The sequence below is a fragment of the Equus caballus genome, chromosome 23 (genome assembly GCF_041296265.1).
Source record: "Equus caballus isolate H_3958 breed thoroughbred chromosome 23, TB-T2T, whole genome shotgun sequence".
Lineage (NCBI taxonomy): Eukaryota > Metazoa > Chordata > Mammalia > Perissodactyla > Equidae > Equus > Equus caballus.
The window spans coordinates 33,341,658-33,355,819 of NC_091706.1; the positions used below are offsets into that span (position 1 = coordinate 33,341,658).

At 37.9% G+C, this 14,162-nt stretch overlaps 1 protein-coding gene across 16 annotated transcripts in view; it reads left to right on the top strand.

The window, feature by feature from the left end:
- The window catches only part of TRPM3 (transient receptor potential cation channel subfamily M member 3), a 502,456-nt gene that overhangs the window by 367,246 nt on the left and 121,048 nt on the right, over window positions 1–14,162 (top strand). For all 16 annotated transcript variants that reach the window (XM_070248626.1, XM_070248627.1, XM_070248632.1 and 13 more), the window contains one exon: window positions 11,825–11,897. In XM_070248626.1, the coding sequence (XP_070104727.1) occupies window positions 11,825–11,897 (73 nt within the window). The remainder of the gene's footprint in view (window positions 1–11,824; window positions 11,898–14,162) is intronic.

A 14,162-nucleotide genomic window follows, 5' to 3' on the forward strand; every position in this document is an offset into this window, starting at 1 on the left:
CAAGGGGGAACATTTTTAAAATGATAATTTTCTTTTATGAGTTTGGCTTTTTTAGATTCCAAATATAAGTGATATCATTCAGTATTTGTCTTTCTCAGCCTGACATATCTCACTTTGCACAATGCCCCCAACTCTATCCATGTTGTTGCAAATGGCAAGACTTCCTTCTTTCTCATGGCTGAATAATATTTCATTGTGTATGTGTATGTGTGTGTGTGTGTGTATATATATATGTGTATATATATATATGTACACCACATCTTCTTTATCCACCCATTCATTGATGGACGCTTACGTTATTTCCCTATCTTGACTGTTGTGAATAATGCTGCAATAAACATGAGAGTGCAGATATATTTTTGAGATCCTGTTTTCACTCCCTTTGGATATAAACCAAGAAGTAGGATTGCTGGATCATATGGGTAGCTAACACTAAAGTGGTTATCATATTGCAATATATAAATGCATCCAATCAATATATTGTACACCTTAAGCTTACACAATGTTATATGTCAAATATATCTCAATAAAAAATGGTAATTTACCCTAAGCTAATGAATAGATTAGACAGAACAGCAAACGGAAACAACGTTTTCATATGGTACCATCCTCAAAAATCTAGGTCCCTTCTTAGGAATCTTCTTGAGGGAATTAATGTATCAGGTAGGAAGGGGAACCTATTAGATGCCCCTAATGCTGATTTTCTGCCATTTTGAGTATGAAGAAAGAAATTTTGTGATCTCTAGAGCTAAAACGAGCCCCAAGGATCACCTAGTCAGTTATTCTTTTGTAGGTGGTAAAACCAAGATTCAGAGAAGTGAGGTTATTAGGCCAAGATCCTTTGGACATGAGACACCTGCCACATGGAACTGATCTCATCCTATTAGCCATATAAAGAAAGCCCAGGAATCTGAAGGCATTCACACAGGCCGAAATGGGCATTTCCCTCCAAAACATTTCCCCAACCCTCCATAGCAGAATCTTTCACAGGCTCTGAAGTGAGCGTTATTTCAGTAGCTCTCTTCCACTGTTGCACTAGGCAAGGTGCAGAAAGCCAGTCTGGAAGAAAGCAGATCCCGCATCCCCAGTGAACTTACAAGCCCGTGCTTTGAAATGTTTGTCTCTGGTGTTTAGGCAGAAGGGAAGTTTGTAAAATGTATCTTTTCCTAAGGTGAGAAGGGAATCCAAAATGTTATTCCTCTTACCCTCAGAGGCCTCTCTCACTGGCTCAGACTCAGCCTTTCCCTGCCCAAAAGGGAGGATGAGTTTGGTCCAGTAACAGGTGGTATGACCTCCTGGTGAGGAGGTTTCCAGAGGGGTGAACCAAGGGCATCTGGTCTTCCGACCTTAGAAACTGTCAGCAAGATTGTTGCCAGGGAAACTGGACTGGCTTAAGAAGGGAGGCAAGAGAACCTCTCTGTCTATAGCACTTTATGAAGATTACAACCTAATGAGAAGCTCATATGGTATTGGCCTATATGAACTATCTGTGGTCCTATATATTCTCCTCAGAGACAGGCCTACTTATTTAAAAAAATATGTGGGGCTGGCCTGGTGGCTCAGCAGTTAAGTTTGCACGTTCCACTTCAGCGGCCTGGGGTTTGCCAGTTCGGACCCTGGGTGTGGACCTACGCACCACTTATCAAGCCATGCTGGGGCAGGCGTCCCATATATAAAGTAGAGGAAGATGGGCATGGACGTTAGCTCCTGGCCAGTCTTCCTCAGCAAAAAAGAGAAGGATTGGCAGCAGATGTTAGCTCAGAGATAATCTTCCTCAAAAAAAAAAAAATATGTTAAGAGAATGCACATGAACCCAATAATGTCCTTCCCGAGATGGAAAATATTTGACTTTGGGTCAAATTAAATTTTCACCCATTTAGCTGGCTGACAAAATGGTAGATGACATTCTTGATTCCGCTAGCCAATGTTGTGATGTATATAAAGAAGCGTCTAGAAATATTATTACTGAACCTGTGGCGTCTGTCACATTGGCATCCAGTGAGGTATATCACATGGTTATATAATAAATGAAAGATGTAACATCAATTGTCAGGAAAAGAACTGAAAGCAGGAGATAGTAGATGACAGGTTATCATCTAGTTCTAAGCCCCTAGAGAGTCCAGCTGAAATTCTCCAAAGAATTAGTAGATGAGAAGCTTAGCCTGTTCACATTTTTTGCCCTCATCACAAAATCAACTGAGCTGCTTTTTCCTGTCCTCCCTATATGTCACCTTAGGATCACAAAGTGCTCTTTAGACTATGAAAGACATGCCAATCATGGATCCAGGGAGCCATGGGTGTGTTCCTGACCCATATTGAACAATTTCCTTACTGTGACATGAGTTAACATGCTTTTTAAAAAAGTATCCAAAGGGGCTGGCCCCGTGGCCGAGTGGTTGGGTTCGCGCGCTCCGCTGCAGGCGGCCCGGTGTTTCGTTGGTTCGGGTCCTGGGTGCGGACATGGCCCTGCTCATTAACCCACGCTGGGGCGGCGTCCCACATGCCACAATTGGAGGGGCCCACAGCAGAGAGTATGCAACTGTGTACTGGGGGGCTTTGGGGAGAAAAAGTAAAAAATAAAATCTTTAAAAAAAAAAAAGTATCCAAAGCTCACATTCACCAAAGGGTTTCATTTGCACCATCCAGTTATACAAGCCAGCACTGCCCTGGGACCTACGTGCCCTGGGACCTAAAGGAAAAATCAAGAAAGTAAAACTGGGAGAGAGTGACAAAGTCAATATGTTTTTCAAGACTGGCACCGCAGCACAGCAGTTAAGTTCCCAAGTTCCGCTTCGGCGGCCCGGCGTTTGCCAGTTCAGATCCCAGGTGTGGACACGGCACCGCTTGGCAAGCCATGCTGTTGTAGGCGTCCCACATATAAAGTAGAGGAAGATGGGCATGGATATTAGCTCAGAGCCAGTCTTCCTCAGCAAAAAGAGGAGGATTGGCAGCAGATGTTAGCTCAGGGCTAATCTTCCTCAAAAAAAAAAAAAAAAGACCCCTTTTCCAAAAAACAGGAGCCTGAACCCATCCTGGTGGTTAGTGGTGGTGCAAATAGAGAAGGGACAAGAGCTGATCCTGCTCATAGCTCCTCTGCTTCAGGGTGTGAAGGCTGCATTCTCAACATACGCATGTGCCTATGTTTTCCACTACCATGTTGGTGCAACCAGTTTCATAAGAACTGCCTCCCTCCCCCCAGCACTTCCCCTAAGGGGACTGGAGGCCATTACAGCAAATCTGGCAAATCTGGCTCAAGGACAACACAAGCTTCCTTTTATTTCAACTAGATTTTATGTGCTAAAAATACTCATTTCTACATAAGAGGCAATTTGTGACAAGACCAAATTTCTGGAAATCTATCCTAAGGACAGAATTCTAAATGTGGAATAGGATTCATACATAAAGATGTTCATCACATCATTATTTATATCAGAAATTTAGACACAGTGTAAATGTCCAACAATGGAGGTAGTAAGTGAGCCAAAACACATCTACTGAACAAAATACTCTGTAGATATTGAACATAATGTTTTGAAGAGTTCCCAGTAAAGAAAATTGCTTGGTTATAATGCTAACGGAAAAGAAAGTGAGAATACAAAATAGTATTTCACAAATATGCCCCCATGGACATATACACATATACACACTCTGCCTATGGAAAAAAAAAGAGAGAGAGATGGAGATGTGAAGGAAATATAACAAAATATCATGAAATTAAATGAAATTATTTTCATTTGACTTTTTCTAAAGTTTCTACAATTTTTAAGGACCATCATGGATTGTTTTTATAAGAAAGAAAATTGGTTTTCTTGCATTTGAACCAGTAGGCTTCTAGCTTCTGAATCACATTTCTTGGAGGGAAAGACAAACTCTAGTGTTCTTAGATTAAAGTGGGAGAAAGAAAAAAGGGAGTCAAGGATTAGAATCAAAAAAGCAAAACCTCCTCCATTCTCTGGCTCTCGTCATTAATTGCCAAGTTGTTCTTGCATGAATGTCCCTTGAGAGAGCATGAGGTTGAGTGGCAAGTTGGGTATGCTTTAATCTACCAGACAATCTATTACTAAAAGTAACCTAAATTGAATGGTTTACTAAAGGTAGAAGGAACACACTTTTAAAATGAACTGGCAAATCCACTGTATAGTAAAATATCCTGTGATAGTCAAATAATCACCTATTTTATCTAATGTGTAAATTCATACATGACAGTCTTTATAAAGTAGGACACACTAGAATTATATTAGTTTCATCCCATTTCCATTTCCATAGCATCATTTTTTATTTTTATTTTTATCTCACCTCAAGATGAAACTGTGTCGTTCTCGTCCCATACCAAGTCACCTTTGATTGGGCCAAAGCGAAAACTGAAGCCAGAATCTGCTTTAAGAACTGTCATTACCAACCAGGATTCGTGTTTAGATCCCTATCAGGAGTCTTGTATCATTCAATATCTTGATGAACATGGATTTTTGCATTTTCTATTAACCACTCAATTGTTTCAAATTAATTTCAATATTAATAACTCATCAGGGAAATATTCTGCTAAGCTGGTGATTTTTTGAAGTCATTGCATTGTGATGATTGAATTACTTATGGGTCTAATTCTCTCCCTCTCTCCCTGCTCCTATTTTCTGGAAGCATGTCTCCAGATCTTAGTAAAAAAATGAAGGAGTAAATAGGAAACATTTCAGAGATATTTCTTTTAAGGAAGTTCCAGATGTAGCATGTTTAATGTTCTTAAGCCTATTGGTTAACAGTATTATAGGTAGACTTTTCTAAATTCCTAAAAAATCATAAGATCTTTGCTGATTATCTATTGGGTAGCTATGGGATTTCTCTAAAATTCTCAGACATGTTGCAAACCACCTGTCAAACTCAGATATCATCTTTTGCATTTCTAACACAGCATGACATTATTGTGGAATGTTCCTTTTTATTTTTGATAGATTCATCAGAGTGTCCTTGCAGCTTATAGATGTTTTTCAGTTTAATAAAATGGTTATTTTCATCTTCAAAACTTGCCTCGATATCCATGTCTACTTTCACATATTCATTGCTCAGTATGACATAAATATAAATCACAAATTAAGCTAATTAATAGACATCTTGAAAGGGAGTCAGTTTAATTTTCCCAGTGTTTTTTCTGTATTCTCATCTTGTTCAACTATCAGACCTGCTGGGTTTTAGAAGTAGGAAGTCATCATCAATTCAGCCACATCTACTCTATTTTGTGATTTAGGTGGTGAATATACTTAGGTGGTAAATTTTGTTATTTAGGTTTGTTGCCCAGAAACTGAACCAAATTATCTTCAAACATAAAATTACCTTTCCTAAGTTATTTCCATACTTCTGGATTTTTTTTCATTTTTCTGTAATATATTCTTGCTTTGAGTCTTTTTCTCAAAAAGACTGGTTTAATCTACATGGCACCAAAATTTCAAACACTATGGTGAAACATACTTTTGGGCTGATTGGTGCTACCTATATCTCAAAAATGTCACATTCACGCTAAGCCTCAATAAATAATTTCTAAAGCTCAGGCAGCTCCAGTTTTTATCACATAATGTTTGACTAGGTGCTTGGCAATAAAATAGTGTCCAGTCCAGACTCTTGTGTTAAAGTTAGCTCTTAACACTTGAAATACACTCTTGGTCTATAGCCTAATAGGCCCATTCACTTTAGCTCTGTTACCATTCTTGTGTGGAATGTGCTACTTTTTAATTTTTGGTTTCTCCAGACCAGTTTCCTAAACACAGCCATTTGGTAAAATTCATCCTCTCAACAAATATTTACTGAGCAAGGACTAGCGACCCTGCCTGCAAATGGACCTCTCTTTCATACAAAGAGGCAGACGTGCAAATAAGAGCAACGAAAGGTTAAAGTGGTATACCAGATAGCCTTACAGCATATACTAGGGGCACAAGGAGAATTGAGGGTTCCATCCTAATTATACAGAAGGGCTTCTTCAGTGGCACATGTCAAATGAAAGGCTTGTAGTTTGTTCACCAAGCAGAGGGAAGGGCATTCCAAAAAGAGGGAAGTGAATGAACCAAGACTAAGAGGATAGAAAAAACATCAGGGGCCCTGAAAGGAGGAAATTGTTCAGCATGACTGGAGCATCAGGTGTGTGGGGTTGGGTTGTGACAGTGGTGGTGGGAGTGGCAGCAAGGGCATGGCAATGAAGATGTATCAGCAAGAAATAAGACTAAGGAGATAGCCAGAAGCGTGATGATGTTGGCATTCCTTGAATGCCCTGCTAAGAATTTTTAGCTTTGTGCCATAGGCAATGGAGGCCACTAAAACATTTTAACAAGGAGAGTGATATAATCAGGAAGGTTGCTTGACTAGGCAAACAGAATGGAAGGACCAGAATCAGGGAGGCCAGTAGGGAAATGACTGTCATAGTTAAGATGCTACAGGCTGCACAATAGCTGTGACAGTGAGGATGGAGGAGGAGGTAAATATGAGAAGCCCTACTGTGCAGAACTTTTCACAGTCTGACATACCACATACTGACTTACTTTCCCTCTGTCTCCCCTCACTAGAATGCACTAGAAGTAGGCACCATGGAGGCAGGAGTTGTTTGTCAGTTTTATTCACTGCTTTACGCCCAGCACCTAAATAGTGCCTGGCACAGAGATGCTCAATCAATGTGAATCCCGTGTATGCAGGTGATGAGGGTGAAAAATACGACACCCTCATTTCCGACTTTGAAGGGGGTACAAAAGGAGAGGAAGAATATGAGCCGAGAAGCTGGTGGGCAGACAGGCTGGAGGGGTGGAAAACAGGGAAATCATGTCATTTTGAAAGATTCAGCTCTCCTTCAATGTGAGAATCAGAATTCCATCCAGACTAAGGCAATTTGTCCACAAGTGAGCTGAAGATATAAAATGTCAAACTGAATTTGGGGAAATGTTTTTTTTTTTTTTAACAAGATGTTTGATGTTTGTTCTTTTGAATCTTGAAGTTCACTTTAATCTCCCTGTATTCCATAGTGTTTTCCCAAAATAACCAACAATGTCAAACAAATCTGAGAGTTACTTTTAGTGTACACGTTAAAAATATCAATTTTATAATAAAGGAAAATCAAACTTTATTTACTAAATCATTCATAGAACAATTAAATTAATAAATTCTATTTCCACCTAATTTAAAATTTTTTCTATTAAAATTCACATTGGTGAGATTTGATAGAATGAGCATATGTGCCTGTCTCCCTTCCTGTACCTCAAATGACAATCAAAGGCAAAAGGACAAAAACAAAATATATTTCTTAAATGAATCCCTTTCAGTGCTCAGCGTGGAGGGCGATGAAAAAAGATACCATATTGGGAGACAAGAACTTTTGAGTAATTCCCGGAATATTAAAAGCAAGTAGAGAAACTAGAGTTTCCAAATCATTACAGGAGAAAAATACATACTACTGTGAAGTTGAAAGTTATGTCAGTTACCATACAGGATCGAAATAAACAAAGGCAGGAAATAGGAGAGGCCCTGGGAGCAGAAACAGAGCGATGAATTAAAGAACGTCTCTCAGAATACGTGGGCCAAGAAATTCCATATCTACAAATTTTGTTCCACAGATACACTCAGCCATGTGCACGCAAGGGTATTCCTGCCGTGGAGTTTATAATAACAAAAGACTGGGGACGACCCACGTGTTCATTAGCAGAGGACTGGTTAGATAAGTCAGGCGCATGCATATCATGAAACATTAGGCAGTCAACAAACAGTGATTCACGTCTCTTTGCGGCTGAGTGCGATGGTCTCCAGGATAGATTGTCAAGTGACAAAAGCAAAGTGTAAAACAGTGCATAAAGCTTTCCACCACCTGTGTAAAAGGGAGACATATGTGTACTTCTGTTTATATACGTCTGGAACAATTCTAGAACTGGTAATACTGGTTACCTTTGTTGAGGGATGCTAGAGAACTGGTGACAGAAGTGAGTGATGCACTTAATTTTCACCATATATCCCTTTCTACTGGTTGGGAAATTTTGTTCTGCCATGTCCGTATATTATCTATGCAAATATATAATATTTCTAAAGGAAAAAAAAGGTGTAGAAGGGAAATATAATCTCAAAAATTGAAAACATAAAGATGGAAGAAATAAGACAAAAAAATCAGTAATCATATTAAATGAAGCTGGATTCTCTTCTGCCTTTAAGAGAGAGATTCTGATTAAGTTTTTGAAAAAACATCCAGCCTTGCTGTTTATAAGATACACACCTAAAACAAAACGACCACAGAAAAGTGACAAATGCCAGATGGAATAATATAATATATCACACAAAGCATAATCCCTCATAAAAGTACATGTGGCAATTACAATATAAATATAAAACAAAATATAATACAAAGCAACAGCATTAAATGGAAATATTATATGTTGCTAAAAAGTGCAATCCACAGAGAACAGATTGAACCTTTGTACATTTATAAAAAGCTTCAAAACATACAAAGCAAGGACTGTTTACTTTCAAGGAATAATTGTGAAGTGATAATCATAATAGGAGATTTTTACATGTTTCTCTGAAATAAGAAATAAGTAAATATGTAGAGTATTTGAATAAAAACTTAGAATGTGTAATCTAAATCTATAACTCTATACCTAGCAGATAAGAGAATATACACTTTTTTCAAACAAAATAGCACATTTACAAAATGTTACAAATATACGTATATATACTTATACACTCTAATATTAAAAACAGCTTTAACTAAGAGAAAATCAATTGCAGATATTTAAAAATGAATGAAAATGACACAGCACATATAAAAATACGCGAGATACATAATCTGAACTGCGTTTATTAGAAAACAAGAAAGAATAAAAACAAATTGACCATGAAGTCAACATAAAATTCCAGATAGAAACGCTAGGGAAGCAAAAATAGAAGAAATAAATGGATAAGGATAAAAGCAGAAAATAACTTTAAATTATAAATAATAATATTGATCAATAAAATGAAAACCTGATTCTTTAAAATGACCTTAATTTTGATCGAGTGAGAAATAAAGAGGAATGAAAAAAACTGCCATATAATTCTCGGTATAAAGGAGATTTTTAAAATAATAAGAGAGTTCTATGCACAACTGTATACCAAGAAATTTGAAAATCTAGATGAAATGTTTGATTATCTAGGAAAATATATGAATTGAGTCAAGGAGAGGCAGAAAATAGAAACTGATCAGTAACTGTTGAAAAAATTATAAAGATGATCAGCCATCTATCTCTAAAAATGATCCAGTGCTAGATAATTTACAAACGTCCTACAAAACCTGCCAGAAGCAGAATTCCTTTGTTACGTAAACCGTTCTGGACATAAGTAAATAAAAGCTTCCCAATTCATACTGAAAAGTTAGTTCAACCCTAATACCAAAACCAGGCAAGACTGGTGACACGTACCAACCTCACTTACAAACATAGTTGCAAAGATCCTAAATAAAATATTAGCAAATAAAAGCCAGTGTTGTTTAAAGAATAATACACCAAAACTAAGGAATTTGATATTAACCTATCATACTCCAAAACTACTATTTTGATTTGTATCTTTTTTATTTTTCCTGAGGCAGACATATAAATTATGTAATTCATATTTTTAAATTTTTTAATTTCAAATAAAGTTTTAGAGTAGTGATGGAGATCTTATACCTCAGGTCAGCTCAAGGCAAAATTATGAAATAAATTTCGTCTTTGGATCCTCCAATCTCCCCTTGGTGCTTTCTTTCCTTATTTCTGGGGTCCTTGGGTTCTTCAACCTAAGCACACCAGGGTGGGTGCATGGACAGGTGGGTAGCCATTCCCTCCACATTAGTTTTCCAGAAAAACTGCAAAGCCCTGGTATACTGTTCCATTTCAGTCTCCTTGACAAACAACAGCACACACATCCATGTGTCCACCGCCCCGACCCTGAAATTCTTCACAATTTACAAAAAACCCTACACTATAAACTAATCCCCTCTTCAAATCCATTCCTAGGAAATCCTGATAATCTTATACTTCAGGGTAAATTTATCTATTTGCTGCCTCAGGAGAATTTGCATCTCAAATATGATCTCTAATTAGGCAGTGAAATTTAGGCATCTGCAGAACAAGTAGGTCAAATGTTTAAGGAATTCCGTTGGGTGACTAATTTCTGAACTTTTCTAAAACAATGGGCTCGGATGTTATCCTGATTCTCCTAAACTCACTACCAGCTGAGTACACGATAATACCTTTCAGACCATAGCCAGCACTGGTTAAAGAGTTAAGTAACAGAGTCAGCCAAAATCCCACTTCTGCCCCCTCGTTCGTTCTCCATTGGACCTCACATTGTCTTCCCAATTCCGGCACCCCTTCCTGAGCTCAGAGCAGAGGAGAGCTGCCTCTCATCTACCAAGTGGATTCTGTGGGGGCATCAATAGTCTTTTGGGAGAATGCCTCATGGCACTTTCGCCAAACCACTGCTGTGCTGGAGCAGATTCTGTGCAATTCTAATGGAGTTGGGGCACACCTCCACTCCACAGGCCTTACCAGAGATCACAGCTCTGGCCCATGAGCCAAACACAGCATATAGAAGGATTTTTTCTGCCTCTCTATATTTTTTACATTTTTGAGTTCAAACGCCTATAAAAGAATTTCAACTTGCAATCTCTGCCTTACTTTCACCCCAGGCTCTGACCTGAGGACATAAACAGATACAAAAAAGTTAGGCAGCTCCCAAGTCAGGTGCTCATGTGATCTTGTTCCTTCTCCTCACTTCTTCCCAATGTTTAAGGCACGAGACAAAATGATGAGAACTATTGAGTTCCTTTCATAGCTGTTCTTGTAACTCACTGATTAAGGCAACTGATTAATAATCTATGATTCTGTGGCTATTCTCTCCATCATAGTGGCAAAACTTAGAATTATATATTAGCAAATTCTACAAAGTTTAGTTCCTATGTTGTTGGAAATAAGCAAGCACTATCATTTTCCCACTTTACAGATAGAAAAACTGGAAGTCTAAAGCAGTTGAGTACAGTAGTAATTCAGTGTAGATATTCAAATAAACTTTTGGCTCCCTTAAGTAGCTTCCCTCTGACTTGGAAAAAAATCTTCATTATCGTTAAGCATTATTGGTAGACTTTGTATTAATCCAACATGTAATAATCCTTCTCTGTGATCTCTTCACTCTCCTTCCCATTACTCATCCCCAGAGAATACTTTTCTTCCCTGGATTACCAAAAGCAAAGATGTTATTGTATTGTCTGCTTTCCCCTTCTTACAACCTGGATGTACTGCTAAGTTATTCTCAAAAGCGTTCAAAGTTATAGAGAGGACTGAAGGATCTAGAGGCATCACAGTGTTGAAACTCTTGAGTACCCATCGCTGAGGAGTAAATGTAGTGATGGCTATATCGCACACACGCAAACACGCATGCACACACAGAGAGTGAGGCCATTTACTGAATGAAGGGCCCACTAACTAGCTATTTTTAAACACGATTTCTCAACTCATAGCTTACATTACGGCTTACACATTTTTGTAAATCCTGCAAGTTTAATTTTAAAACTGAAATTATAGAAGAGGACATTTTCCTTGGTCTCTGGTTTCTCCTCATTGTAACTGCAATCAACGCAATTATCTCAGGTGGTTTCTGTTAGAAAGCTATGGAGGCATCTCCCTCTTAATGAATTGCAGAGCCCTTTAATTGAATTCTTGCTATATATGCTTTCCCTGTGGTTAAGAATCTACTTTATATATATATTAAGATCGTCTGTGTTCAGATATGGTCTTATTGATTTAATTCCTCTTGGGGGAAAAAAATGCCTTGCTAATGGTCACCTTGTCTCAAATTGCAGATTACGGTATTTCGGATGGGATCAGAAGGACACCAAGACATTGATTTAGCTATCCTGACAGCTTTGCTCAAAGGTAAAAGAGTTTCTGTGTCCAGAGAGTGCAAAAATAATTTAAACGGATTAACACAGCAACCTTACGTCTCCTAATAGTGGATATAATCCCAAATGATACCATGACACATCCAATTATTGATAACATAAGGACCTCTCCAGCAAGACACTTTTACTGCTATTAAATTATCCTGTAATAGACCTGTTACAGTGTGACTCAACTTCATAAAGCTTAAATATACAATTCATGCATTCCATTGAATCATAAAAATAATAAAGCAAAAGGCTAATGTAAGACTCTAAGTTACTGAGGTTATTTAATAATTATCATCTTGTCTACTTTTTAAAAACCATTAAATATGGCAGAGATGATAGATATAGAGATACAGTGATATAATATACTAAAATTGGAAAATCAAAACCATTGAGAGGAAAGGACAAAGAAATAAACCAAAATAATTAGGCTACTGTAGCTGTTATTATTGAGCATTAAATTTAAGTCTAAGCTGCCTGGAGTTGAGGCAAAAATAGAAATGCCCTGGGTTGTATGATTTGCCTTTTAAGGTGAGTGTTTCTCCTGTTCTCTAGTCCCAATATTATAAAGAGTTCTCAGTACATCACCTCATCCTTGGAGCCATATCCAAGAGAAGACCAGTTTCTTCCAGGCTCTGCAGATCAAATCTCACCCTTAATATCCCTTAATAGGTACACGACATTTGACTAATAATTTTCAATATTGACGTAAACAAAAGGAAGTTGCCTCTGTTCAGCACTGAAGTGAAAACTGGCATTATAAGACAAAACAAAGCCACAAACCTTGTTGAATGTGGTTCTGAGTTAGAGATGTCTCCCACATTCTCCCCGAGGCCCATCATGTATGCCTGCTGAGGCATTTATCACATGGCTGGTCACAGCCTGTTTGTAGGTCTCCCTAGACTCTAAGCTCTGTGAGGGCAGACACTGTGTCTCGTCCATCATTGCTTTCTCAGCGCCTTGCACAATCCCTAACACATGGCAGCATTCAATCAATTTTTGTTGAATAAATGAAGGGATGAATGGATTACTCAATGATTCAGTGAGAGATTCAGCATTTCAAAATTAAAACTCAGTATAGCAACCATTTTATTCTAATTTCCACTCTACTTACCCTTCTTCTACTACTAATGGTTTCTTAGTACCCATGATGTGGTAGCCACTATGCTAAGTGCTAAGCTTTTTGCAAATACTGTAAACATGAATTGTTGCAACAACTATGTCATGTAGGAGCTGTTTTTAATCCTCATTATAAAGATGGGGTACGTGGAGCAAGAAGGGGTTAAATAACTTGCTCAAGGCTACCATGCTAGTTAATAAGCCTGGACTCAGATCCAAGTATATCTAACTCTTCACCATATCGCATGTGATCCCTTTGACACCAGAACCTGTTTATCCTCTTCATCTACTCCCCGAGTGTACATACGCACATTCGTTCAAGATCCTGATCACACTTCAGGAAGTTCACAATCCTGTGAAGTGTATCATGTGTCCTAGGTTGAGAACCTCTGCTCTAAAGCATTTCATTCCAGTGAACTAAAAACTACATATGTGCATGAGAATTAAGGGACCATGCAAAGGCTGAAACACCAAGCATACTTTGGGCCCCATTCTCCATTTATCAGAGACAAAATTAATAGTTTGAAGCTAGTAACTATCTGATATTTGCCATTTGTATATCAAAATAAGAAAAAGTAATAAAGCTGGTAACTAACACTTATCGAGGACTTGCTAAGTGCCAAAACCTGTTACATGCATTCTATGTATAAATGCATTTAATCTTTACAACAGTTTGATGACCAGCTTATTACAAGGACCATTTTTTAGGCAAGGAATTTGAGTCACAGAGGAATTCAGTAACTTGCCCAAAATGAGCTGACCAGTAAGCAGCAAGACGGCCTGACCCTATACCCCTCACTTACATGTAGCATCAAGGCATCCTTCTCCCATTGATGATAAGTTGAAGGCCACATTTATCACCTTGAACCAAAACTCACAGCAAATGGAGAAGTGGCCCAATCATTGGTTAAAACATATTAACCATTGTAATATCTTCTACTGAAGAAATTTTCTTCCTCTTTCACTAATTTGTGAAACTTAAAATTGTGCTTTACCTTTGGATCGCTCGTAGAATTTATTTGTTGTAATACAGAATATTTGTTTTCTGACTGTTATGTGCGTGACAGACCATATGAAATAGATTTTATATTATAACCAAGTAGTTATACATGTGTACTTAGAAAACTGAAATTAA